Consider the following 26,535-nt stretch of genomic DNA (forward strand, 5'->3'; position numbering starts at 1 on the left):
CAGCAAAACCAGTGCTAGTGATAACAGCAGCAAGAAGCAAAGGAGAAATATTGATTTGGAAGTGAAACAAAAGGTTATTAACACAAAAGTAGAAAATCAGTGAATGCTATTGCTCACGATTTAGGCATGTTCACACGACGTCCAAGTCACATAATGTCCTATTTCACAGAACATATCGTGGACATTAAACAATGCATGACTGTATACAGAAGATCTCTGAAAGAGAAACGAGGAATCTGAAAAGAATCATATCCTGATCAAATGACAAGGCACCCACCAAATTTATCTTATCTGTTTATTAAAACAGATGATTCAACGTGCATTTTTTTCTTAACATTTACTGTGGGCTTGGCATTATGCTATGTGATGAATAAGACCTAGTCCCTGACTTCAAGAGCTCAGGCACTACTTTGCAGGAAGGAGGAAAGAACTGATATTTTATTGAACATCTACTAAGAACCAGGCATGATGCTGGAGGAAATGGGTAAGAGGGTGGGTCACGGTGGAACACTGACTGATAACCAACAGAAAGAAGTATTGTCATTTAAGGATTCTGACTAGATGGATTTAGGGGAATATATGGAGGAAAGTACTTAATTCTGGGGACTGAGGACTAGTCAGAGGATTAGAGAAGGCCCCAGTTTGGGCTGGGCTGAGGGTAGAGGGCAAAAAGAGGTGGAGAGCTATAGGACCGAAGATCTTGCAGTCTTTGTCTGACAGGGATAGGAGAGATACCACTTTTGTTCTCTGTAGAGCCAAGGAGAAAGGAAAAGGTCCATGGGAAGAGGGAGGAAAAAAAAAGGAATCTGGCTTTCCCATCTCATATTTTCTGTAAAAGACTTCTTAAGGGCAAGGACAGTGTTTTTCTGGTTTCGTTCTCTTTAGTGACTAGAATTCTACCATAACAAGCCACTTACATATTTTGCTTTTTAGTTTCTAGGAGCTTAAGCGATGCTGCTGTTAGGAATTACTAAAATGTTTAGAGGATGGAGAGACCAAATGACACCACTGCCAAGATATCCAGGCACCATCCATAGAGACGCAGTGAAATGCTGAGCCCAAAATGACAATCACTCCCAGCCTTTCACAACACCATCTTCCACTTTTTCTTTTATCCCCTGCCTGGAAGGCTACACCATGGGTGGGAATAAAAATCTACTCTCCTGTTGCATCCAGGAAGCTGCCAGCAGTCTGTTTGCCTTGTTCTTTGCTGGCAAATCATTAAACAGTCCCCCCAAAGCAGGCCTCTTCCTCAGGGCCACCCCATGGACAGGGATTCAGAGCTGTGGTCAAAGTGCTGTCAGCAGTCAGGCCAGGGCACTTGGGCTGTCTCCAACACAAGCCTGTCCTGGCCGCTGCCTCTTCTGAACAGAAGCCTCCTTGGCCTGATCTCAACCCCCTAGTGGCTTAGGAGGAGAGACTCTGGCCATCTGAGTTGGCTAGTACCTTGAATAATTTTGTCCTTACCCTCCTGTCGTAATGTCCAAGTGCAACTACCCGTATGTCTCCTCTGTGTTTCTTTTATTGAAGCACAGGCTCATCCTCTGTATTTTCTCCACTACCCAATGCAAATGCAATACTGTGTGCCATTGCCCAGGAGCTGAGGACTGGGGTCAACTAAGCAAATTCCATAACTTCACCCCATGTCCACTCACAGTGTGACAATTAAAACTTAAGCATACAAGACTTAGTTGAGCTGGCCTATTTGGATACAATAGCTGCCCTTAAAGGGCTTAAATAAACATCAGGGCCAACCAGTCCTGGAAGAAGGCAGTATGGAGCAGAGTTTGCAGGGTAACTTTAAATCCCTACAGTCTCTGAGCACGAACTAGGCCTGAAAGACATGGAGTGCATGTGACATAACCAGGTTAACTAAGCCATCTTATACTCATGCACTGAAACCCTCAAACTTAGCAATACTTGGCCAACTCTGCTGGTAGTCTGGATGGGTCTCTGGCATATTTAAGTAAACAATCTGGTTTCCTCAAGTTTCATTTCTTTGGTCTTTTTTCACAAGGACTATCTGCCTTTAGTCTTTGGTCTTTTAAGCATTAAAATCTTCACCTAAATAATTGCTTAAAAACAAACACTTCCAGCAGGTTTCTAAATTCCTACCATCTCTGGCATGAGTTTGGCTGGAACAGGAACAGCCACATCACAAAGTGGACTGGGTCAAGGCTGTTTGCAAACAGCAGATTAGGTTAAGTGTGAAAGTTCAGTTGACTACTTCACTGTGGTAAGAATTAAGGCCTAGCCTCAGATGGGCCTTGGCCAAAGCCTCCTCAGACCCTTATCCTGGAAATATGGGGAGGAGGTATTGCCCTTAGCAATCCTGCCACCTGTGTCAAGACCTTGGCCTTCCTGCAGAGGGCCTCTTTGGGCAACAAACCCAAACCAAACCAAACTCATTGCCCTCGAGCCCATTGTGACTCTTAGCGACCCTATAAGACAGAGTAGAACTGCCCCACAGGGTTTCCAAGGAGCAGCTGGTGGATTCGAGCAGCCGACCTTTTGGTTAGCAGCCGAACTCTTAACCACAGCCTAGCTAAATGAGGGGCCTGAAGGGGCACATCCTCTAGGATGGAAATCAGTGAAGGTGGCAGGATCTCCCTGGAACAGTGGTCACTAACTGAGTGGCAGAATTCAGCTGACTTTTCAGGACCTCTTCATAGGATTCTTGGATGGTCAAGCCCTAAGTTCCTTACCTGGTGGAAGGAAGAAGTCCAAACCAAAGGATTAGGATGTCTTCTAAGGTCTTGACCTTTGTGGGTCTCAGAACTTGGTATCCTATTTTATAGCCTTACTTCCAAAGAGCCTTGATGTAACTAGAATTTTTTTTGGGCTCCCTCTGCTTTGCTTCTAACTTCATGAGTAGCTTCCCAGTGTCCCTGTAATTAGAGGCCGATTTGGGCTGAATCAGGACAAAACCTATTTCTCTGTGGGAATACAATGGTACAAAATCCCTACCTCTTGCATGGCTGAGATTTTCTGCTCTCTGTTTAGTAACTGCCAAATAATCTTTCTTCTCTGATATCAACTTATTTCAAAAGCAAATCAGACAGCTAGCACTTTCTTTCTCCTCACTTTCTTCTTTCTGCTTATGGCCCTGCTTATGACCCAGTGAACCGCCAAAGATACCAGACAGAGTGTGGGGTCAGGAAAACCCAACCATGGGAGTCATTTTAGGGCAAAAAGGCTCAGTTACATCATGGAGCTCAGACATGGTCTGAGACAAGGACAAGTGAATTTTAAAATTGAAGAATGAAGTCTTTAATGTGGGCTGAGGGAGTAAGGGAAATGGTAGTCTGGCTGAATGGCCATTATTTGGGTCTGAGCTTCTGTGACCTCTAATTTCAGGACACACCTTTCTCATCCTAAAGAAACATGGTCTGTTCACTGGGAAAGCATCTCTGAGCAGCTTGTGGGTCTAGCTGCCTTTGTAGTGGCTAGGAGAAGAGATGAGGGAAGCCATAGGGGAGAGGAAGGAAGCTGAGGGTGGTGGGCAGAAAGAGCATGTGCCTAGAGGGAGAAGGTCTGCTTCTGTCTGTAGTTAAGAATGATTCAAGTTTGGAAATTCTAGAAATGGGGGTCCTGAGGCCTTCTACCACAATCCATGTATTATAATATTTGGCTAATGTTTGTTGTACCACACAGATCACTTCTCCAGCATGTTTACCTGGAGGTAGCACGGTGGAGTAGAGTACTGGGATTGAATTTAGGGTACCCGGATTTTTGCCTCCACCTCCTTTAACTAGTGTAGCCATGAGCAGTCTTTAACTTGAGTCCCACTTATCTGTAAAAATCAAGTTCTGAAGATTCCTTACAGGTATGAACCAGGTTCAGCTGTTAGCAATTCGTATCTCTTATTTTCTAAACTCTATGGCCACTGGATTCAAATAGAGTTTTATTCATCCTTTCACCAAATACTAAGGGCCTGCTGTATGCAAAGCCCCAACTTGGACTTTTGATTAGCTCAGTTTTTCCTCTCAGACCTTGCCATCCTGCTCTCAACTGGATTCTGGCACATCATTTCAGTTCTTCTTTGGACAGGCCTCTTGCTCACCAGCATTCCTGTCTCCCTGGGAAGATTTTCTGTATCAAGTAAGAAACACCGGAGAACTCTGTCATCCTCTGCTAGTTCACTTGCGTCAGTTGGCCTCAGGTTATGCGTCTCCCTCCCCACCAACTTTGTTTTCCTTTGTACCTGAAAAATTGCACAATTAAGCAAGGATATATTTTCCTTGTAAATAATAATAATAATAAAACAAATAAAGGAAAAAAATCCTTGTAAGTTTCCCAGCCTCCTAACTTAATTCATTAGGAAACTCAGACACCCCAAAGAGATAGCAACAGGTCAAGGTCAGGATGGGAATTAGGCCTAGAAGTTGATAAATCCCAGACTAAACACAGTCACCTTTAAGATCTAATCCATAGATGTGAGCATAAAGCCAAAAAACCAAACCTGTTGCCATCAAGTTGAGTCCGACTCATAGCAACCCTATAGGACAGAGTAGAATTGCCCCATAGGGTTTCCAGGGAGCAGGTGGTGGATTTAAACTGCCGACCTTTTGGTTAGCAGCCAGCCTCTTAACTGCTGCCCCACCAGGGCTCCAGATGTAAGCATAGACTACCTTAAATAAAGGGCAAGGTGACCAATTGAGCCTCAGTGGAGGTTAATCTGGTGCCAGGAGGAGGAAGCAGCAACTTCAGGTCAATCTGTCTTTTTCTCAGGAGCTTTACTTTATGATGCTGGTGTGTCCTGCTGCCTGAGATAAAAGTCAGGTAGTTCTAAGTTCAGGTAATGGAGGTTGCATAGGAGAGGATGATTATAAAATCTGAAAAGAGGAAATGGGGAGAAGGGTGCCTTTGATGCCTGGCCAATGTTCCTGATTACAAAGGCAAAATTGTAGCAGGCAGTAAAGTTTCCTGTCCAAGGCCTGGGTGAAGGTCTGTATGTGGAATCAGAGAACTAAGAGATTATTGCAGCAGAGGTGGGGGAGGAGGCGGCTGGGAAACAGGAGACAGTAAAGAATTGCTTGCAAAAGCACACACCCCAAGAGGAGGAGATGTCGTGGATAGAATAAGACCAGCCATGGATAAAGTAAGACCAGCATTAAGTTAGGGGCTCAGTTGAGCCCTGGAATGCCCTTTGTGAGGAGGTAATGAGATCACATGGCCTTCTTCATGGGAAGGAGGCGGGCTGAGAACTGGAAGAGCTTGTTCAGTGGGGTTTAGAAGACTGAGCACAGGAGGGAAGTGACTGTGCGTAATGAGCTGTCCCAGACTGCACCTTGTGGAACACTGGCATTCACAGGCACTGTTGACGATCACCAAGGGAGGAAGGAGTCAGAAAGCGCTTTGTCTCTTCCAGGAATAAGAAGGGATTTTATTACTACAGATGCAACAATAAAAACGGGTACCATTTAATGAGCACTTACTGAGTGTCGAGTATCAAGCTTTGTGCTAGGTACTTATATCCATCATCTCCAGTCTTCATGATAATCAGAAGGCCTTTTTGTCCTCATTCTGAAGATGAGAAGTACGAGGCTCAGAAAATTAAGTAACTTGCCCAAGGTCATACAGGTAAGAAGTGATAAAGTCATAATTTGAACCTAGTTCTGTCTTGAGAAGGCAGGAAAAAAAAAACAAACAAAAAACAACAAAGAAGTTAAAGGAAGAAGGACAGAGAGATGAAGAACAGACTCAAGAAAATGAGATACAATGCACACTACCAACAAACAGTCCACATGTCTTTACTTAGGGGTATGAAATGTGTGTGTGCAAAGCAGGGTTCTGAGTCAGGGTGGCCGGGACACTAAGAGCAAGCTCCTCTTAATTTGCCTCTTATGGCAGCTTCTGGACAGGGGACTCCCAACTCCTGGCCTTTCAGGAAGACACACACTACCAATCCTTAGCTCACCAAGTTTCCATGAGCCCTCCCCACCACAGGTGTGTTGGGTGAAAGCCCATTCTGTAGCTCCACTTCCCTCCTGGTTTCTCTTGGCCCTCTCCTGCTGTCACTGAGCAGACAGGTGCCCCAATGTGGAAATCATGTTTGCATCTCTGTTATTAGAAGACTTTGCAGCCTAAGGAAACAGATGCATTTGGGTCTGTTTTCTCCTCAAGGAGCTCCTTTCCAGCTGAAAATTTCCTGTATGAGGGGGGCAAAGACAGCTCCGTGGTACACCCCAAAGAAGACTAACACTGTTAGAAGATGAACACTGCCTTGCTAAGTAAAGAATGGAGTCTTGGTTTGAATGACCTTATTGGGGGATAAAGTGATTAGTTCAATTTTGGGCGTGCTGAATATGAGGTATCTCATTTACGGTTCTTCAAGAAGAAACATCCAGGGGGCTGTTGAATATATGGATCTGGAGTTTACAAGAGGACTAAGCTGCATATATGTAATCAACAGCATCTACATGGAAACTTTGGCTGAGGTCACTCAGAATGAATGAGGGCCTAGCACTCATTCATGAGGGTCACCACCAACATTTCAGGGACTCACATTGAGCCCTTATGCTTCAGAAACATAGAATTAGGAAAGTAAATTTTCCTGCGCATGGGTTGGGGGAAGGTATCATGTTTTCAAAGTCAAATGGAAATTGTTCTTAAATTATTTGCTTTTTTAAATCTTATCCTACTACTTCTTTACATTTCTGCTGATCTCTGTCACTTACTGCTGTATAATATTGGGCATACTACTTAGCCTCTCAGTGCCTCAGTTTCCTCATCTTTTAAATAGGGAAATCATTACTACCTGTAGGGTTGTTGTAAAAATGAAAAGAGTTAATACACAAAAGTGTTTAAAACAATCACTGGCCCGTGGTGTTTACTCAGTGAATGTAAACTAATTATTATCACCATCATCATCATTATTAGGATGGACAATGAAGAGTTGACTCTGTGTTCATTTGGAGTTACATGACTATTAAGGGAATGGAGTCAGACAGAGCTGGGTTCTAATCTTGTGTAGCCTTGACTTCTCTAAGTCTCTAGCTTCTCTTCTTTAAATGGGGATAACACCTACCTCATAAAGAGATAAGATGTAAAGCCCCTGCACAGTGCCTGGCATGCATTTACTAATGGTTAGTTTCTTCCCCGTCTCCCTTCCGTAGTAGTTAGTTCAGGACCAGGGAAGTCTGGTGACTGTCACCAATTTTTTTTCCCTCCATGTCATTAGAGGCATCCTAACAATATAGCACCACTATCTATTGACTCTGGTTGCATCTGCTAAGGTCTGGGCACCAAGGCCTGGGTGGAAATCCTTCTCTAAAACCTACCCCTATCTCCAAAGTGAATTTCTCCTCCCCCAAATGACACCCTGGGCAATGAGAGGTGTCTTGGAGTCATCATTAGAAAGCCGGACCCCAGGGTAGAATGTGGGGAACAAGCGAAGCAGTAGACTTCAGGGCTGCAATTTGTCCTTGAAGGAAGGCCTCATGTCGTTTGTTCTGTTGGTGCAGCTGACTTCTGACTCCTCTCCAGAGTGCCCTCTTTAGTCCCAGAAGGGTCCTTCTCAAATGCAAATCTGCCATTCCTTCTCCATGGCCTGATTCCTGCAGGCCTTGCCAACTTCATCTCCTTCCTTCTCTTTCACGCTAGACCAAACTGCCTGTAGTTCCCCCAGCCCTATGCCTCTATGCCTTGGCACAGGCTGCTTCCTCTGCCGGGAAAGCCCCCCCCACCCTTTTTGGTCCACTGGGTAAGCACATACCTATTCAGCCTCCAAAGCAGTTCTCAAGTCACCTCATGTGAAAACTTCTCTGCCATCCCAGCTGGGATTCTTAATCCCCCCTTCTCATGCCCTCCCACAGACCCTCGAACAAACTTGCATCGTAACATCACAGTACAGTGTGTTTCTCCTTTACAGGAGGGAGCCTATCATATCCATCCTTGTATCCTCGGTGCATTGTACAGCGTCTGGCACCAAGTGGGCCTTCAGTGTTGGTAGAATGAATAAAAGAATGGATGCATAGTTAGATGGATGAACAGATTGGCAGACAAATGGAGCTTGTTGAGACACGGGCTACAGCTACACTGAAGGGAGACAAGCCCCCAACCTTACACCCCAGCCTTTCTCAGGGGCAAGGGGTACACACTAAATTTCAATCACCACCAGACTGGTGGTCCTTGAATTCTGGGAGCAAGAATGGAACTCCCTCCCATTTCAACACCCCCTGACCAAAGATTTTTATTCATAAGGGTATGATTCAAAGCAAGATAGTACAAATTTATTGAGAACCTACTATCTTCAAGGGACTGCAGTGATACAGTGAGAGGAAATAGCCTGAAAGTGCTTTCAAAAAGTGATTGTACTTTTCAGCCAATTACTATAATTGCTGCCAATAAGTTGGACACCTATAAAAAGTTGAATTGGCATAAGTTGTGTGATAGATATATTTACAACAAAGACTACTCCAACCCCCCCCAAAAAATAAGAAAAACAACAGTAGCTACTAAGGCTGCTTATGTACAACCAAACACCTCATGGGATTTGTTCCTTGGAGGTTTAGGGTCACGGTTTCATGGGACATCCCAGTTAATTGGCCTAATAATGTATATAATGCTTCTGTTCTACCTCCTACTTCATTGCGTAGTGCCTGGGGTCTTAAAAGTTGGCAAGTGGCCATCCAAGGCACAAAAATTGGTCTCTATTCACCTGGAGAAACAGAGGAAGAAGGAAAGTCAGGAATAGGAGGAGGATATGGATGTGTGGCTAACTGTCTTCAGGAACAACTGCCTCCTTTACCATGAGACCGGAAGAACTGGATGGTGTCCGGTTACCGTTACTGAACATATAGATCAAAGATTCCATAGAAGAATCCTGATCAAAAGAGGGAAAATGCAGAGCAGAATTCAAAATTCTCATGGACTCTAGACTTTCTGGAGCCATGGAGGCTGTATGAACCCCGAAAACTGTTGCCCTGGGATAATCTTTGAATCTTGAACCAAAAATATCCCCTGAAGTCTTCTTAAAACCAAACAATAGTTTAGCTTAACTAGTAAAAAATGTCTGCCTTGAGCATTATGCGCTTATAAGAACTATCTATGTGGAATCAGATTGACAACAGCAACTCAAAAGATTGGATGGGAACTTTAGGGGGCAGGGAGTTTATGTTAATGAGAGAGAAACAACTCAGAATAGGAGAGTGAGAATGGTTGCACAACTCAAAGAATATAATCAATGTCACTAAATGGTATGTGTAGAAACTGTTGAATTGGTGTATGTTTTGCTGTGTATAGTCTCAATAACAACAACAAAGTAAATAAAATTTAAAGAAGAAAAAGTAGTTGTGCTTTTAAATTTATCATTGACTTTATCATCATCATAAACATCTTCATAAGTTCCAGGTTCTCTCTTGTTCCTCTCATGGTTCTTTCTGTAGGTCCCTGAGACTTCAGCAGCAGAGGAGAGGAAAACATGGGCAACTCTCTAGTAGGAAGTCTCCTTTCTTGCCAGGATACTTTGGGGTCCCTGGTCCATAGGATTATCCAAGTAAATCATACTTTGTTATCACAGCACTTGGACATTTTATTCAGGGGAGAGATAATTCAAATGAGTACTAGAGTCATCTTGAATGAGAAGAGAGTGTATAGAAGGGCTGCTCCATCTCTTTGGTGATGGGGGAAGGGGGCCAATGGGTCATGTTATCACCTGTTGGGCCCACTTCCCCTTTAACCATTGCTCAGCACCAGATGGGCTTAAAGGCACAGCATCTTGGCCTGAACCTGCCATACCCTCAGAACCTCTGCTGGGCCCAGAGCAGATGGGCTGAACTGGCTCTGTCCCCACTGCATTCTTCCTAGGGACAGGATGAGCTCCTAGGAATCATGAGGCTCAAAGCTTCAGTCTTAGCCAGGCCTCATCCCAAAATAATCTCTTTCCTCTGTCACCACCCTGCTTAATGTTAGCATGGGCAGAGGGCAGAAGCACAGGAGCATATTGAGAGAGGCAAGGCAATACTGAGTGAGAAGGTGCAAGCCACATGGAAGATGGGAATCTACAGGCAATGGCTGTCTGGGAGCATCCCAAGGAGGCAGGAGGCACCAGCATCCCCCCAGGGAAAAGGAGAGGAAGGATGAGATTCTGAAGGCACTGATACAGAAACACATGGCTATTCTATTAGCCTGGGGTTTGGGGAGCAGGTAGAAGGGTCAGGAGGTGAGAGAGGCTGAAGCCAGGAGAGGAGCCCTCTGCATTGGCCAGTTTGGAAAACCAGGGCTTGCGGGTTGCTGGATCTGCTTGGTAGCAGGCTCTTCATTTAGACCTCCACCTTCCTGTATCCTTAGCACTAGAACCACTGAAAGGACAGGGAATGGTGAATAGCTTACTCTGAGGCAATGCACTGATTAGGCGTGCTCTTTCTTGGTACCTAGAGGCCTGCCTGGCACCTGCCCAGCATAGACAGAAGTGCTTAGCATTCACGACTCCCTCCTTCTGTTCCCCCAAGCATCCCTAACCCAAGTTCTTCTCTCTTTGTCTCTCTGCAGTCCCACCCCCTGTACCTGTGCAATTCCAGCGATGACGACAATCTGGAGCGCGGATTCATCAGCATTGTCAAGCTGGAAAGTCCCCGACGGGCCCCCCGCCCCTGCCTGTCACTGGCTAGCAAGGTAGATTCCCCCTTGATCCACCACGCACCCTCTGAACTTTCCCCAGCTCTGTCTCTGAGAGGCCCCTGTGTTCTCTGCTCCCTTGTCCTCTATGAGTGATGGGCCCAACTCACTCCAGTTTTCCTGCCCCATGACTGGGCTGAGCAAGGTGGAAATTCATCCCTCTGTTCTTTCACCACCAAAGATGTACCAGCAGAACCTTCGTACTTTTTTTGTTTTTGGTATTTAAACAGATCTTTAAATATATATATATACACAGCAAGACATACACCAATTTAATAACTTCTACATGTACAATTCAGTGACACTGATTACATTCTTTAAGTTGTGCAACCATTCTCACCCTCCTTTTCCAAATTGTTCCTCCACCATTAACATAAACCCATTGCTCTCTAAGCTTCCTATCTAACCTTTCAAGTTGCTTTTGTCAATTTGATCCCATATAGAAAGTTGTTTAAAAGAGCACAACCAGCAGAACCTTTTGACTTTCATCCAAGACATGAGTCCCACCTCACCTCCTCCCCATCATTAGAAGTTCCTAAGCGCCTTCACCTGCCCAGCACCAGAGCAAAAAGGAGGTCAGTTGGAGGAGGTCTCCCATCTTTCAGAAATATTGACTGAGCTCTGTACAAGGACAGCAGACACAGAAGCCATTGCCCCTACTCTTAAAAAGTTCACCCTCTTCCTCTGAGGTTGCAAACTGGTGGCCTGCGAGCTGGGTTTTATCTAGCCCTCACAATGGTATTCAAAATGTAAGCTAATAGCCACGTTCAAAAACTGGAAAATTTTCATATAAAATTCCAGATTTCCAGCTTCTTTGGAATAAAAAATCAGAAGCTGTGGCAGCACTGGCTCCACATTTCCACAGGACAACAATTGACAGGAGCTGGGCAGCTGCTGCCCCCTGTACACAGACTTGTACTCTCATTTGCCATGCTCCCCACCCAGCCCACTTTCCTCATTTATGTCACTGCTCAGGCCCCGTAAACATTTGTGTTTGTCACCCCTGCTTTTTTTTTGTGCTTTAAGTGAAAGTTTACAATTCAAGTTAGTCTGTCATACAAAAATTCATACATACATTGTTATGTGATCCTAGTTGCTCTCCCTATACTGTGACAGCAGACTCCTTTCCTCCCCGGATTTCCAGTGTCCATTCAACCAACTCCTGACCCTCTCTGCCTTCTCATCTCACCTCCAGACAGGAGCTCCCATTTAGTCTCATGTATCTACTTGAGCTAAGAAGCACACTCTTCATGAGTATCATCCTATGTCCGATAGTCCAGTCTAATCTTTGTCTGAATAGTTGACCTTGGGAGTGGTTTTAGTTTTGGGCTATGTCTTCCGGGATCCCTCCAGTCTCAATAAAACTATTAAGTCTGGTCTTTTTATTAGAATTTGAGTTCTGCACCCCACTTTTTTCCTGCTAGGTCAGGGACTCTGTTGTGTTCCCTGTCAGAGCAGTCATTGGTGGTTGTCACCCCTGCTTTAACCAATAATAGTAGTTACTGTTTTCTGTGTGCTTACCATGTACAGGGTGGAACATGTGACAGATTCTTTATCTATATTACCTCATTTACTTTTCCACAACAGTCAGGAAAGCTGGACATTATTATTCTCCATATGATATATGAGGCAAATGAGGAGTAAAGATTAAGTAACTTGCCAGGGTGACACAGCTAGAAATTCTAAAACCTGGGTTTTAAAACTCTCTATTTGGTTGCCACCCGTTCTAGCTGGGAAAACTTAACATATGTGAAAAGATTCTTTTGGTGATACAAGCCAGAGTGTCATCAGACTGTGTGTGGCACAGAGAGGTATACCTGGGTGAGAGGGTGAGAATAGGGGGAGGGCAGGTGATGAGGGCCTCCAGTGATAGGTGTTCTGCAGGGGTGGTGGGCCTTGAATTGGGTCATGGTGCCCCTGCTCCCAGGGGCGCTGAAAGAGGAGTGACACTCCCAACCTGTGTGCCCGCTCATTGTACTCGAGTTCAGACCCCTTGGAGATTTCCGGATCTTCCTGAGGGCTGAGGAAATGAGCAAGGAGCCTCCAAGAAGCAGCACGAGTTCTTACCCTCCCACTCAGTTTTTTTGGGGTCCTGATCCCATGGCAAGCAGGGACGTGGGCAGGGATTCTGAATGTGGTGGCCACAGGCAGATGAAGATATTCTCCCGGCCTGGCCATGCTGATGCAGAAGGGGGCCTCAGGGGAGGTGGGAAGCAGGGGCCAGGATGGAGGGCAGGAAAGTGTGGCATCTCTGCGATGCTACAAGGGTCCTTACTAGCAGCAGGATTTTGTTAGGCTGAAGCTTCCCTGCTTCTGGAGATATCCTTCCCCTTGCTTTTCAAAATATGGGACACATCATTCGTTTTTTCATTTGGTAAATGAGTGCTCAGTGCCTGCACTACCCTGCTAGTGTGTGTATGAGTGTGAGTGCAGTGTGTGTGTGGTATTAGTGTGATGTGAGTGTGTATGTGGTGTGAGTGTGACGGGGAAAGGTTCAGAGAAGCTCTGCTGTTCATCTACAGCAGTGCATGACTTCACATACATGTGAACACTTGGTGAACTGTAAGGACACGTCCATATAGGTTTTTTCTTGCCCTTCAGGAGACCACACTCCTGTAGGAGAGAAGAGATATGTACACAAACACTGTGAAGCAAGAAACATGTGGTCAGTGCCCTTTGATGTACTTAGCCTTTGTTTCCATCATCATAAAATGGGGCTTTTATTTCCGACTCCAATGATTACTGTGAGGATGAAAATAATGTATGTGAACAGCCTAACAGTGCCTGGGGTAAAACAAAAACCCACTAGGGGTTTAGAAGAAGTACACTGACTACTGCTCTGTGACCCTCTTTTCTTTCCCCATCGAACTCTTCAGAAGTTCCTGTCCATGCCCGTGCTTCCTCCCCACACACTCACACCAGGGCCCCTTCTTGCCTGGCTTCTCCTCTCATTGCCCTGGGAATTGCTCTAGCCCCAAGCTCACAGTGACTTCCAAATGGCCAGGCCCAAGGTTTCTCTCAGGTCTATCCTTTCACCTAACCAAGTAGCTCCTGGCCCAGAGGAGGTCTCATAGGGTGATAAAGTGTGCTAATTCCAACATTTCAGAAATCCCACAGGCCCGACTAAAATACCCATCTTCTCTGCTTTTGATAAGAATTCTGTCAGTTCAATGTGCTAGTACAGGTTATCTCCTAAGAAAATGAATTGTACGTTACTAATACAGTTTGGTAGAATAGGGACCATGAGAGGTGGAGGGAAAAGGTGGGAGTCTTTGGTAGGGAAAAATTTGAAAACCATTGACCTAACCCTGATCTCCAGCCAGATCTGTTCTGGCTTTTCCCATTAGTGTCCGCAGTGCCATCAGCACTAACAGAGCTGGAGCTCTCGAGCCAGACAGCCCAGGGTTTGAAGCCTGGCATCCTCCACTGCTACTCAGTGTGACCGAGGATATTTTGGCTAACCCCTCTGAGCCTCCATTCCGTCTTCTGTAAAAGGGGAATCATAATGGGACTTACATCCTAAGACAGTTACAAGAATTTAATGAGACAATACAAATGAAAGCTCTTAGTCCTATGCCAAGCACATAGCAATCTCTCAATAAATGATTGGAATTATCACTGTTGTCATCATCATTGACATTGTCATCTTGCGCTAGAAGAGTTTTTTTTTCCCCATTTGTTAACTCTCTTGCTCTTCCCTGCAACCCACACCGTGATTCTTTCAGATTCCTCTACTCTTGTCACCCACCCCATTTAAACCAAAAACCCACTGCTGTCGACTTGATTCCAACTCATAGTGACCCCATAGAGTTTCCGAGGCCATCAATCTCTACGGAAGCACACTGCCACATCTTTTTCCTGTGGAGCCACTGGTAGTTTCGAACCGCTGACCTTTTGGTTAGCAGCTGAGTGCTTAAACCACTGTGCCACCAGGGCTCCTTACCACCCCATCTTGTCACTAAAATTTGTTTCTCTTTCTTTGTTAGCAACTCCACAGCCATCCTTGTGATAAGCCAGGCCCTTATCACCTCATGTCTACCCTAGTGCAGTGACCTTGAGCCTGGTGAAAGGAGCTGTTTCCCGAGCCAAGCAGATGGTTACATGCCATGCCTCTTATTTGGAGACCACTACCTGGTGGTTAAGAGCAGGCACTCTGGAGGCTGAAGTCCTGGGTGGGAATCTTGCCTCCACCACTTATCAGCTGTGTGACCCTAGGCAAGTTACTCAGTCTCTCTGAAACTCAGTTTCCCCCACTCAAAAGTGGGGCTAGCAACTGTCTCGTAGAGTTGTTGTGAAGAGTAAGTAAATCATGTATGCAAAGCACATAGCAACAGCTGATATGATAACTAATATTTAAGGAACACTTACTATGTGCCAAGCACTGTTTTTTTAAATAGTTTATTTTATTTATTTTTGTTGTTGTTGAGAATATACACAGCAAAACAAACACCAATTTCTACATGTTTCTACATGTACGATTCAGGGACATTGATTACATCCTTTGAGTTGTACAACTATTCTTTCCTCCTTTTCTGAGTTGTTCCTTCCCCATTAACATAAACTCACTGCACCCTAAGGCTCCTATCTAATCTTTCGAGTTGCTGTTGTCAATTTGATCCTATATAGATAGATCTTAAAAGAACATAATGCTCAAGGCAGACATTCTTTACTAGTCAAGCTAAACTACTGTTTGGTTTTAAGAAGACTTCAGGGGATATTTTTGTTTTAAGGTTTAAAGGTTATCTCAGGGTAATAGTTTGTGGGGTTCATACAACCTCCATGGCTCCAGAAAGTCTAGAGTCCATGAGAATTTGAAATTCTGTTCTGCATTTCCCCTCTTTTAATCAGGATTCTTCTATAGCATCTTTGATCAAAATGTTTAGTAATGTTAGCCAGGCACCATCTAGTTCTTCTGGTCTCATGGCAAAGGAGGCAGTTGTTCATGGAGGCAATTAGGCACACATTCCAGATCCTCCTCCTATTCCTGACTCTCCTTCTTCCTCTGTTGTTCCAAGTGAATAGAGACCAATTTTTGTGCCTTGGATGGTCACTTGCAAGCTTTTAAGACCACAGGCACTATGCAACAAACTAGGAGGTAGAAAAGAAGCACTAAACACGTTATTAGGTCGATTAACTGGGATGTCCCATAAAGCCATGACCCTAATCCTCCAAACCAAGGAACCAAATCCCATGAAGTGTTTGGTTGTACATGAGCAGCCTCAGCAGCTACTCTTTTTTTTTTTTGTCATTGTTGTAAATATATCTATCACACAACTTATGCCAATTCAGCTTTTTACAGATGAACAACTTATTGACAGCAAGCCAAGCAGTGTTATAAGCACTTTGAATGGATTAATTTATGTAGTCCTCACAACAATCCTATGAAGTAGGTCCTATTATTTATTCCCAGTTTACAAAAAGGAAAACTGAGGCACAGAGTAGTTAAGTGACTTGCCCAGAGTCTTACAGCTAATAGTTGGTAGCAGAGTCACAATTTAAACCCAGACCATCTGGGCAGAGTGGATCTCGATAAAAGTTACATCACTTCTCCCCTTGCTTTCAAGCCCTGATGAATCCTACCTCTTCTATTGATTCTTTCCTGACTGGTCCAGCCCAGCTAGCCCAGTAGGAGCAGAAGCAGTTAGGGTCTCTGCTAATGCTTTCCACTCTGCTAAGCCTAGGCTTCATGGAGGTGCCTCAGAGGAGGAGGAGGCCGAGGAGCCTTCCTACCTCCAACCCCACTACAACCTGAGCTGCCTCATTTTTATCTGTTTTATATTTTATCTGATTTGCGTCAGATTTAGTGTGTCTGGGGAGGGGTGGAGTAGAGGGAAGGGTTCTGAGCTCGAAAAAAAAAAGATTTGGAAACTATTGTTCTATGCCATTCATTTGCACCCTAGAATATTGTTATCATCATTGTAATAGGTTATGAGCTGTTCTGGAGGGCCTGGACTTCCCAGGCTCGGTGCCCTGGGCACAGTAGGTGCTAAGTAAATCTTTGATGAACTGGAGATATACAGAGACTATCATTGTGGCCTGGGGAGGAAAAATTAAGGCCCAGAGGAGTGCAGCAGCTGACTAGTGAGTCCAGAGAGTCAGAGGCCGGATTTTAGCTCACTCTCCCTGCTCTCTCTGTAATAGCTCATGTTGCCAGAGGCCAGTGTACAGCTTTGTTTGCTGCCCCTAGTGGGCTGGCTGACTCTTTGCAGCTTCCAAAAAAAGGAGGTCTGTGGATCTTCTTTGTAAAATCCTACTCTTCCCATCCTGAGGGCCTCCCCACCCTCTCTCTACCTTCCAGTCTTAGAGATTCCAGTCCCTGGAGAAGTGCTTCTTTCTCTTCCTCCCTCCCACTTCCTTGAGTGCAGGTGGGCAAGAGGCATGCATAGCTCCAGACTGGCTGCCATCTGTCCCCAGATCTTACTTTTTCTACCTAGAATTCTGGCTGCAGGAACCCACTGCCTGAAAGTCCTCTTTGTTTTCCCCTGTTGGCCAACTCTCTGGGCCCTTTGATCACTTTTACAACTTTATAATTATGGGCTGTAATGGGCTGGGGTGTTTCAATGTCACAGTAATTACTTTCCACTGTTCCTACCCCAATCCTTCAAAGGGTGGGGAAGTAAGAAACCCTACAGAGAAGGAAGCCTCTGCCATCCCCTCCTGCTCTTCCAGGCCAGGCTGGATGTAGGATCTTGTTCTGGGGGATAGGAAACCCGAGTTCCTGGTAGCTGGAGGACCCAGGAGTCCCAATTCAGTGACTACTGGATTGATCTCCCGCACCCCTCCAGCCATGTCCCTGGACTGTGAGATGACCTGTTGGATTCCCCTTTCCTTTTCCCCTGCTACTGCTCCTACACCTCTGCTTGGAGGGCTCTGAAGATTGGAGAGCTTCTATCTGCCTGGGGTGGCCTAGGTGGGGTAGACTTCCTGGGAGGAGGTGGTGGTGGGGAGGATGGAGGCCGTGACCTCCCAGTCTCTTCAGTTCCATTCTGGAGTCCTGTGAATTTCCAGTCAATTAGCCTGGTGAGCTAATTTCCAGTTAATTAGCTTGGTGGGTCTGGGCTGAGCCTGGGTGGAGGTAGAGGGTCCAGCCCAGCTCCCAGGTGAGAGAGGGAAAAGGGAAGTTACTTTCCTGACCAAAATGGGGCTCCACTAGAAGGCCTCCACTGCCCTCCTGGGGCTCCCCTGCCTTGGGGCAGTGGGTTCTAAGGGGCCTCCTGGCCACAACCCACCCCAGGGAGTGGGAGCGGGAGCAGGGAGCCGCTCCCTGGCCTGCCCCAACAGGCTCTCCCTGGGACGCAGAGATCAAAGGCGCTGAGAGTGTGAGTAAGCCAGCATTGGCTCCTCTTCCTGCCACCACTACTGGCAGCAAGATTAACTCCTTCACTGCCTGCAGGAAGGCCCGAAGACTCAGCAGGGGCCCTGAGGGTGTGAGCCTTTGCTTTAGAGAGGAAGGCTGGAGAGTGGCCACTGGGTGAGGGGACAGCACTAGGCAGGGAGTGGCTCACTCACCATGTTGTCTGTTGGTCGTTGCCTACTGGCCCTCCACCCCACCAGCAGCTCTTATCTCCCTTCTTTTAACCCCACACACATATCCCTAGATTCCTGCTTCTTGTTTTCTCCTGACTCTGCTATCTGCTCTGCCTGATTGGCTACATTCTGCTTCCCCAAGCCTGCTCTACTTGGAGCCTCTCTGCCTGTTGGCCTCTGGTGCACAGTTGTGTCCTTGTGGGAGCAGCGCCTCTAGTCCCTCCCCACCCATGTCTCTAATGCCATACTAAGGGAGATGATGAAGAGATAAAGCACTGGACAGGGAGTCCTTTAAGTTACCTTCAGCTGGAGCCAGAGAAAGAGTTGGCAAACTTGAGTGTGCAGGGAGAACCTGCCAATAAGATGGGCTGAGGCTGGCCTCTACCATAGAGGTCTTGGGTGACAGCAGCGTCCCAGGCTCTTGGAATGTAGCCTGAGCTGGGGGGAAGCCCCACACAGGCTCCTCTTGTCAGGCAGGGCTGGCCTTTGGAAAGCCCAGCTCTATTCTGAAGGAGCTCTCTTCCTCTCCCTCTCTGTTCCAGGGACTGGTCACTCTCTGCTCCCGGGGTGGGGGTGGGGGGGTACTGCTGTGTCCCTACTCTCTGTTCTCACATCTCTTAGCCAAGGCAGACTGATGGAGCCCTGAGGACAGGGACTGTTCTTATTTTCTTTGGCCCTAGAGTCTAGACCAGTAGTTGGCACCCAGGAAACTCTTGTTGAGGGTTTGTGCCATTACAGAATAAAGGACTGGATGTTGTTCTCTGAAGGCAATAGGACCTTGGTGAACTTGGGGGCAGGGCAGGGGGATCCTAGTCCCACTGACCCCTTGCACGTGTATATGTGAGTGTACAGAGTTCCAGTGTGTGAAAAATCCCAGGAAGGGGTGGATGCATGGGGGTGAGGCTGGGGCATGGATGAGCTGTCTTCTTCCCTGTCCCCAGCCAAACCTCTGCTGTGTGTCCCTGCAGGCTCGGATGGCGGGTGAGCGAGGAGCCAGCGCTGTCCTCTTTGACATCACCGAGGATCGAGCTGCTGCTGAACAGGTACCTTGGGGTATTTGAGGAAGGGACAGGGTGGAGGAAGGTAAAGTTAATTGGGAGGGAGAAGTCAGGACACAGCAGCTCCTCTGGACACTGTCCCTTCTGCAGCTGCAGCAGCCCCTGGGGCTGACTTGGCCAGTGGTGTTGATCTGGGGCAACGACGCCGAGAAGCTGATGGAGTTTGTGTACAAGAACCGGAAGGCCCACGTGAGGATTGAACTTAAGGAGCCCCTGGCCTGGGTAAGCATGCAGATCTCCAGACTCTCCCCCGTACCCACTCTCACCCCTACCTTTGTCCCGTGGAAACTCCCACCCAAAGCCCTTAGGCCCCTGGAGCTGACAGAGACCTTAGAAATCCTCTTGTTCCAAGAGGGAGAGGGAGAGCTCCTTCAAAAATCCAGTTGTGTGCCTCAAAACAAATTGGGCCAGATGAGTTCTAAAGCTGTGTTCAGCTCTGTGGCTCCCTGGTATGGAGGAGCAGAGACAGAATGAAACCCAGGCCCTGAACCCTGGCTAGTGGTTCTCCACTCACCCAGCCGCTCAGTGGGTAACTCCCACCACAGAGGGGTCTCTTCCCCCCTTTTTCCCAAGCACCTGGGTTTCAGATAGTATTTCCAACAGCTGATATCCGGAGAGCTCTCTCCTATGACTGCTTCTGGGCAGAGAGGGGCCACCTAACCTCACCCCAGATTCATCCCCACTGCAGCCCCCCAGCTGGAAAACCCAAGGAGATCTCCAGCTCTCTGTGTGTCTCCTGGGCTCCTGTGTTTCCTCCCAAATTGGCCCAGCTCCCTCCAGAGCTGTGACCCTTTTCCTTCTCTGCTTGCTCTCCCAGCCAGATTATGATGTGTGGATCCTTCTGACCGTGGTGGGTATCATCTTTGTGGTCATCCTGGCTTCAGTGCTGCGCATCCAGTGCTGCCCCCGCCACAGCAGGCCGGTGAGCAGTGCAGGCTCCCTGGTGGAGATGGGCGTGTGTATGTCTGTGGGAGAATGGGAGCAGGAAGGGAAAATGAGTAAGGAAGGCGCCTTTATGCCCATGAAACAGTTTACCTCCAAATACTCCTGCATCTGTCTTTGTTGATTTCCAGCAGCCTCTCCCCATAGGTTTGCTCATTTGTTCATTCATTCAACAAACATCCTGAGTTCCCATTATGTACCAGGCACTCCTCTAGGTGTTGAGGATACAGCAGTGATTAAAAGGGATAAAAATCCCTACCCTCAAGGAGCTTTTATTCTAGTAGGATGAGACAGACAATAAACAAAACAAATAAGTAAAATGTATAGTATTTTGAATAGTGGTAGGTGCCAGGGAGAGAGATAAAATAGGAAAGGGGAAAAGTATTAATTTTTAAAGGCAAGGCCTCATTGAGAAGATGACATCAGAGCAGAGATTCGAGCTAGGTGAGGGAGTGATCTGGGCAAATCTCTGGGGAGAAAGTAGTCGAAGTAGGGAGAAGAGTAAGTGAAAGGCCTGGAGGCAGAAGTGTGCCTGATGTGTTTAAGGACCAGCAAGAAGTGGTGTGGTTAGGATAGAGTGAGGGGGAGGACAGAGTCGGAGACGAGGATGGAGAGCTCATGAGGCCAAGTTGTATTGGACTCTTTGGGCCATTGTCAGGACTTTGTTTTTTACTCTGGGTGAAATGGGAGCCATTGGAGGGCTTTGAGTAGAGGGAATGATATGGCCTGACTTGAGTTTGACCACGATCACTCTTGCTTCTGTAAAGACAATGGGCTACAGGGAGGCAAGGATGGGAACAGAGAAACCAGATAGGAGGCTAACATAGGAATCCAGGTAAAAGTAATGGTAGCTTGGATTAGGGTGGTAACAGTAAACGTGGTGAGAAATAAGTTAGATTCTGGGTATATTTTGAAGGCAAAGCCTAAAGGTTTACTAATGGATTAATCATGGGGTGTGAGAGAAAGGAATGGAGGATGACATCAAGATTTTTGGCCTGAGCAATTAAAAGAATGGAATTGCCATTTATTGGGAAGGGGAAGACTGGGGAGGACAGGTGTGTGGTTAGGGGTGGTTAATGGAATCAGGAGTTCAGTTTTGGACATGGAAAGTTTGACCTGCCTGTTAGACATCCAAGTTGAGATGTTAAGCAAGCAATTGGACAAAAAGTTTCTCTCATCAGTCATCAAGGGCAGGAAAGTGTAATGGTATGAGCTGGAGGTGGAGTGGGAGGGCTTGGCCTGCTTGGTAGAGCCATGCATGTGCTCCGATGGGACAAACTCCCAGGGGTAGTTAACTGGCCATGTGATCTAACTGGGTGACTGGAAACCAGGTATAAGCTGGGCTCCAGGTTGAGGCAAGAGGAGGCCTTGCCCCATTCTGAGCCCTACCTCTCTTCCCAGGAGCCCCTTCAGCAGCGAACAGCCTGGGCCATCAGCCAACTGGCTACCAGGAGGTACCAAGCCAGCTGCAGGAGGGCCCAGGCTGAATGGCCAGACTCAAATAGCAGCTGCAGCTCAGCCCCCATGTGTGCCATCTGCCTGGAGGAGTTCTCTGAGGGGCAGGTAAGGCAGGGTTTGTGGTTCACCTGCATGGCCAGGCTGGAGAGGATGCATGCAGCTTTGGGAGGGGGCACTCAGGGCTGCTGTGGCTGTCTTATCTGCCTCCATATCCTATGTATCCTGCATGAGGAAGAAGGAGGGGAGAGCACTGAGGCTTTAGTAATTGTTCTGGCCTAGAGAAAGAGAACTGTTTGTTATCTGTTGAGAGTATACCATGGGCAGGTTCTGCAGTGGGTGCTTTAGATGCATTATCTCATGTTAGCCTCATGACAGCGTGGGGTGGGGGAGATTCGTTTTTTATCCTTGTTTTACAGACAGAAAACTGTCCGTTAAGAAACTTGCCCAGGGTCATATTGCTAACTGACAAAATCTAGGCCTACCTGATACCAAAGCCCATACTTTATCTAGTCTATCGTGAGGTCTCCTACAAGTAGGTTATAGCAAGAGGGAAAGGCCAGAGGGAGTCAGGGGGATATCCTGGTTCCTGGCCACTCTTGTAGCTACAGATACCTTTGGTTTGGACCCGCTTGTTTTCTCCAGGAGCTACGGATCATTTCCTGCCTCCACGAGTTCCACCGCACCTGCGTGGACCCCTGGCTACATCAGCATCGGACTTGCCCTCTCTGCATGTTCAACATCGTAGGTAGGAGGTGGGCCAAAGACTCCCCTATGGACAGGCAGATGGGTTTAGAACGTGGCTTCTCTCTGGGAAAGGGCTTCTGCCTTGAAGCTGAGGGAAAAACCAGAGCTGCCACTGTCGTTGTTTAAGTTGGGCACTGCTCAAGAGTGCATTGTCTGAGAGGGGAGCCATTCACACTGTACACAGACATCCTTATTATTTTTTAAATTATTTGTATTTTTATGATAACTTTGTTGATTCTAAATTTGAGGTATTTGCATATTTATTATTCCAATTTTCTAGCAGTAAATATCCTATCCTAATAAAATCACTATGACAATTTTCTAAAAGATGAAAGTGAAGTATCTTGAAGAAAGAGAACCTTTTTCTAATTTACCTAAGGGTGCAGTATGGCCTAGCAGTGGCCCTGAGTGAAAGAACCCCAGCTGGGTGGTGGTCGTACAGAAATTGACACATATAGTGGAACTCCCAGGACAGACAGACTTGGCTGGAGGGAGGAAGGAAGGGAGTCCCAGGGCACATGCAGGTTAGGGATGTCCTTGGTCCCCCAAACTCTGACTGACCTCATAGGCCGTATAGGATCAAATAGGTTAGCTATTAGCCACACCTTTCTGAATGTGTCCTCCATAGATTTGTGGAGTCAGACATCCATACTCTTGGTTCTTTTTTCCAGAGGGCGATTCATTTTCCCAGCCCTTGGGACCCTCTCGACCTTACCAGGAACCAGGCCGGAGACTCCACCTCATTCGCCAGCATCCTGGTCACGCCCACTATCACTTCCCTGCTGCCTACCTGCTGGGCCCTTCACAGAGCTCGGTGGCCCGGCCCCCACAACCTGGTCCCTTCCTGCCATCCCAGGAGCCTGGCACAGGTCCTCGGCACCACCGCCTCCCTAGAGCAGCACATCCCCGGCCTCCGGGCGAGCAGCAGCGCCTGGCGGTGGCCCAGCTCCCCTATGCACAGGGTTGGGGGCTGAGCAGGCTTCGATGTACCTCGAAGCACCCTGCCGCTTGCCCAGTGCCCCCGCGCCGGGCCAGGCCTCACGACAGTAGCGGGTCTGGGGAAAGCTACTGCACGGAACGCAGCGGCTACCTGGCAGATGGACCAGCCAGTGACTCCAGCTCAGGGCCCTGCCATGGCTCCTCCAGTGACTCGGTGGTCAACTGCACAGACATCAGCCTGCAGGGCATCCACGGCAGTAGTTCTACCTTCCGCAGCTCTCTGAGCAGTGACTTTGACCCCTTGGTCTACTGCAGCCCTGAAGGGGAGCCCCAGAGGAAGGAGACACATGTTAGTGTGGCCTCTCGTCCCCGGTCCTTGGACTCAGTCGTGCCCTCAGGGGAAACCCAGATCTCTAGCCATATCCACTACCACCGCCACCGGCACCACCACTACAAGAAGCGGTTCCAGTGGCATGGCAGGAAGGCTGGCCCAGAAACGGGGCCCCGCCAGTCCAGGCCTGCTGTTCCTCGGACACAGCTCCAGCTGGAGCCCCCTTCTCCTGATGAGCAAGCGGACAGATCCAGCTCACCAGCCCCTGCAGGGCAGCTCCCCAACCCACAATGGCCTAAGGCCCTCACGGAGCCAGCCCCTGGCCCAGCTGAAGCCTCCAGCCCCGGCCCCGTTCCCAGCGCCTTTTTCAGCTTGCAGAAATCCAGCCTCCCTGCCCGACACCCACAGAGGAAACGGCGGGGGGGTCCCTTAGAGCCCACCCCAGTCTCTCGGCCCCAGGACTTGACTGCGCACCCAGCTTGCCGGATGTTTCCCCACTATGGCCCCAGCCTGGCATACCCTTGGTCCCCAGAGGCCCACCCCTTGATCTTCAGACCTTCGGGCCTGGATAGGAGGCTTCTACCAGAAACCCCAGGCCCCTGTTACTCAAGTTCACAGCCAGTGTGGTTGTGTCTGACTCCACGCCGACCCCCGGGGCCACACCCACCCGATGAGGGGCCTTCCGAAAGGAGTCCTGACACCACAGAGGGCAGGTCATGCCCTTACCCACACTGCCAGGTGCTGCCAGCCCAGCCTGGTGAGTTTTCATAGGAAGTAGGTGTGGGGGGGAGAAAAGACTAAGAGAAGCTGGATATTTCAGGGCAGGTGAAGTCAACCAACCAGGGGTTGACAGAAGCTGAGAAGGATATAACAGGGGTGACGTTCAGACTATTGAATGACTAACACAGCATAGGATGCCGGCTGCAGCACCCCAGCTCTGCCACGAGTTACCACTTTAGTTGCCAGATCATAGGGAGGACCGAGGGGAGGTACTAGCATGGATGGGGCTTCAGAGAGGCACTTGGGGTGACTGGAGCAGCTCAAATGGAAGTGTCAATATTTTGACAGTTGGTACAGCCATACCAGTGTGTACAGCTCAATAATAGCTCCAAAGACAAAGAAAGCCAAGAAGTGTCCCTTGCCCTTGAGGAGAGCATGATCTTATAGGAGAAATCATTACATTACAAACAACCATAATACTAGGCCATATAAGAAGAACTATGAGAATGATGCAGAGAGAGCAATATCACAGGTGGCTGCAAGCAGCCCCGCAGGTAGGTCCTCAGGTCTTCTCTTGTTCCTCTGGGATAGGGAACAGGAAAGCTGCCCTCCCAAGCACTCTTGTTAATAAAATTAACCTCATTTTCATGGGAGCCCAGTGCATCCCTGTTGCTGTATAACAACCAATGGAGGATAATTTTTTTTTTTTAAATTGTGCTTTAAGTGAAAGTTTACAGCTCAAGTTAATTTCTCATACAAAAATTTATACACATATTGTTATGTGACACTAGTTACAATCCCTATAATGTGACAGCACACTCCCCCTTTCCACCCTGGGCTTCCTGTGTCCCAATGGTGATAATTTGAATTCTCAGCCTTAACTATTTATTTGCCCAAATACTCCTCTTCCCCTTCCAGAGCCTTCCACCTCCTACACCTTTCCCATCTTCTCCCATCATGTGGATGACACAACTCTCTGCCTACAGGCATTACAAGGAAGACCCCTTCACCCCAAAAGGGCACCCAAAGGTTCTGAAATATAAGGCCTCATGTTTAGGAATCCTACAGGCAAAACTTGAAAGATGCTATCATTCATTCATTTCTCCCCTCCCTTCTTTCCTCCTTCTGCATTTATTTATTGTATGCTTGCTATGTGCTAGGTTCCAGGTTAAGTGTTGAGTATACAGAGATAAAAATATATGGAACTTGCCAACCAGGAGATGGGGGAGACAGACAGGCATGCAAACAGAGTAGGAAGATAATTGCTTTCATAGAGTCATGTATCTGCAAGCTTTGGCAATGGAATCATGAGATTCCAGTTGGACCCTGTTGTGTGTATTTCCAGGTCCAGACTACCACCTCCCCTGTCTGTCAGCTCAGAACTAGTTTCAGTGCTTCCTTTTTCCCTGCTCCTTACATCCAATCAGTGCCAGATGCTGTTAGCTACATCTCTGCTTATCTCTCCCATACTCTCCGCTACCCCAGCGCTCATGGCCTCTGCACTGTCTTAGGTGTATCCTAAACACGAATGCAGCAACCGCCTAGCTCTTCCCCTCCATTTAACAGGGTATGAAGGCTGGGGACTGCACATCAAGTTTTGTGACTGGAAAATTGGGCAGTACATCTACTCTGCCCCCCCTACCCTCCTACTGCTGCCGGTGTCCCCTTCCTCACAATCAACTGTGCAGAAAGCTGTTCTGTTTTGTCAACTGTTCTGTTCTGTCCACAGTAAGGAGAAATCCAACCAGGCTTGGCCTTCAAGGCCTCAGCACCAGCTAGCCCCAATGATCCTTCCCAACCTGACTTTCTACTATTACCCTCCCCTTACTGTACCCCATGCTTTAGCCAAACTGGGTAAACTCCTCTTGCAGTTCCTGCAGCTCAGAATATCCTGCTGCCTTCCCTGAATCCCACAAACCCACAAATCTAATTCTTACCTATTCCTGCAGGCCCAGCTCATTTATCCCCAATTCCAGGAAGCCTTTTCTGATTGCTCCAGTTGGACATGATCTCTCCCCTTCCCCGGTGTGTCTCTTAGGACCCCGGCCCTTTCCCCCTGGTATAATAGCTATTTGCGTACACACCTTCTCTCCTACAAGGTTGTTAGCTCCCTGCTTATTCTTTTTGGACTTCTGTTTGCCACATGGTAGTAGACTCATGGCAATGGGTTTGTTTGTTTGGATTTTTTTTTTTTTT

General features: G+C 47.5%; 1 protein-coding gene across 2 annotated transcripts in view; it reads left to right on the forward strand.

The window, feature by feature from the left end:
* Positions 1-26,535, forward strand: part of RNF43 (ring finger protein 43) — a 68,251-nt gene that overhangs the window by 39,935 nt on the left and 1,781 nt on the right. The window contains exons 2-8 of one of the 2 annotated variants that reach the window (XM_004377877.2): positions 10,495-10,617; positions 19,116-19,190; positions 19,296-19,427; positions 20,023-20,127; positions 21,549-21,710; positions 22,248-22,350; positions 23,021-24,376. In XM_004377877.2, coding sequence (XP_004377934.1) covers positions 10,495-10,617; positions 19,116-19,190; positions 19,296-19,427; positions 20,023-20,127; positions 21,549-21,710; positions 22,248-22,350; positions 23,021-24,376 — 2,056 coding nt within the window. The remainder of the gene's footprint in view (positions 1-10,494; positions 10,618-19,115; positions 19,191-19,295; positions 19,428-20,022; positions 20,128-21,548; positions 21,711-22,247; positions 22,351-23,020; positions 24,377-26,535) is intronic. The other variant, XM_004377878.2, reaches the window with a different exon arrangement.

This window comes from Trichechus manatus, unplaced genomic scaffold (assembly GCF_000243295.1).
Source record: "Trichechus manatus latirostris isolate Lorelei unplaced genomic scaffold, TriManLat1.0 scaffold00054, whole genome shotgun sequence".
NCBI classification, from domain to species: Eukaryota; Metazoa; Chordata; class Mammalia; order Sirenia; family Trichechidae; genus Trichechus; species Trichechus manatus.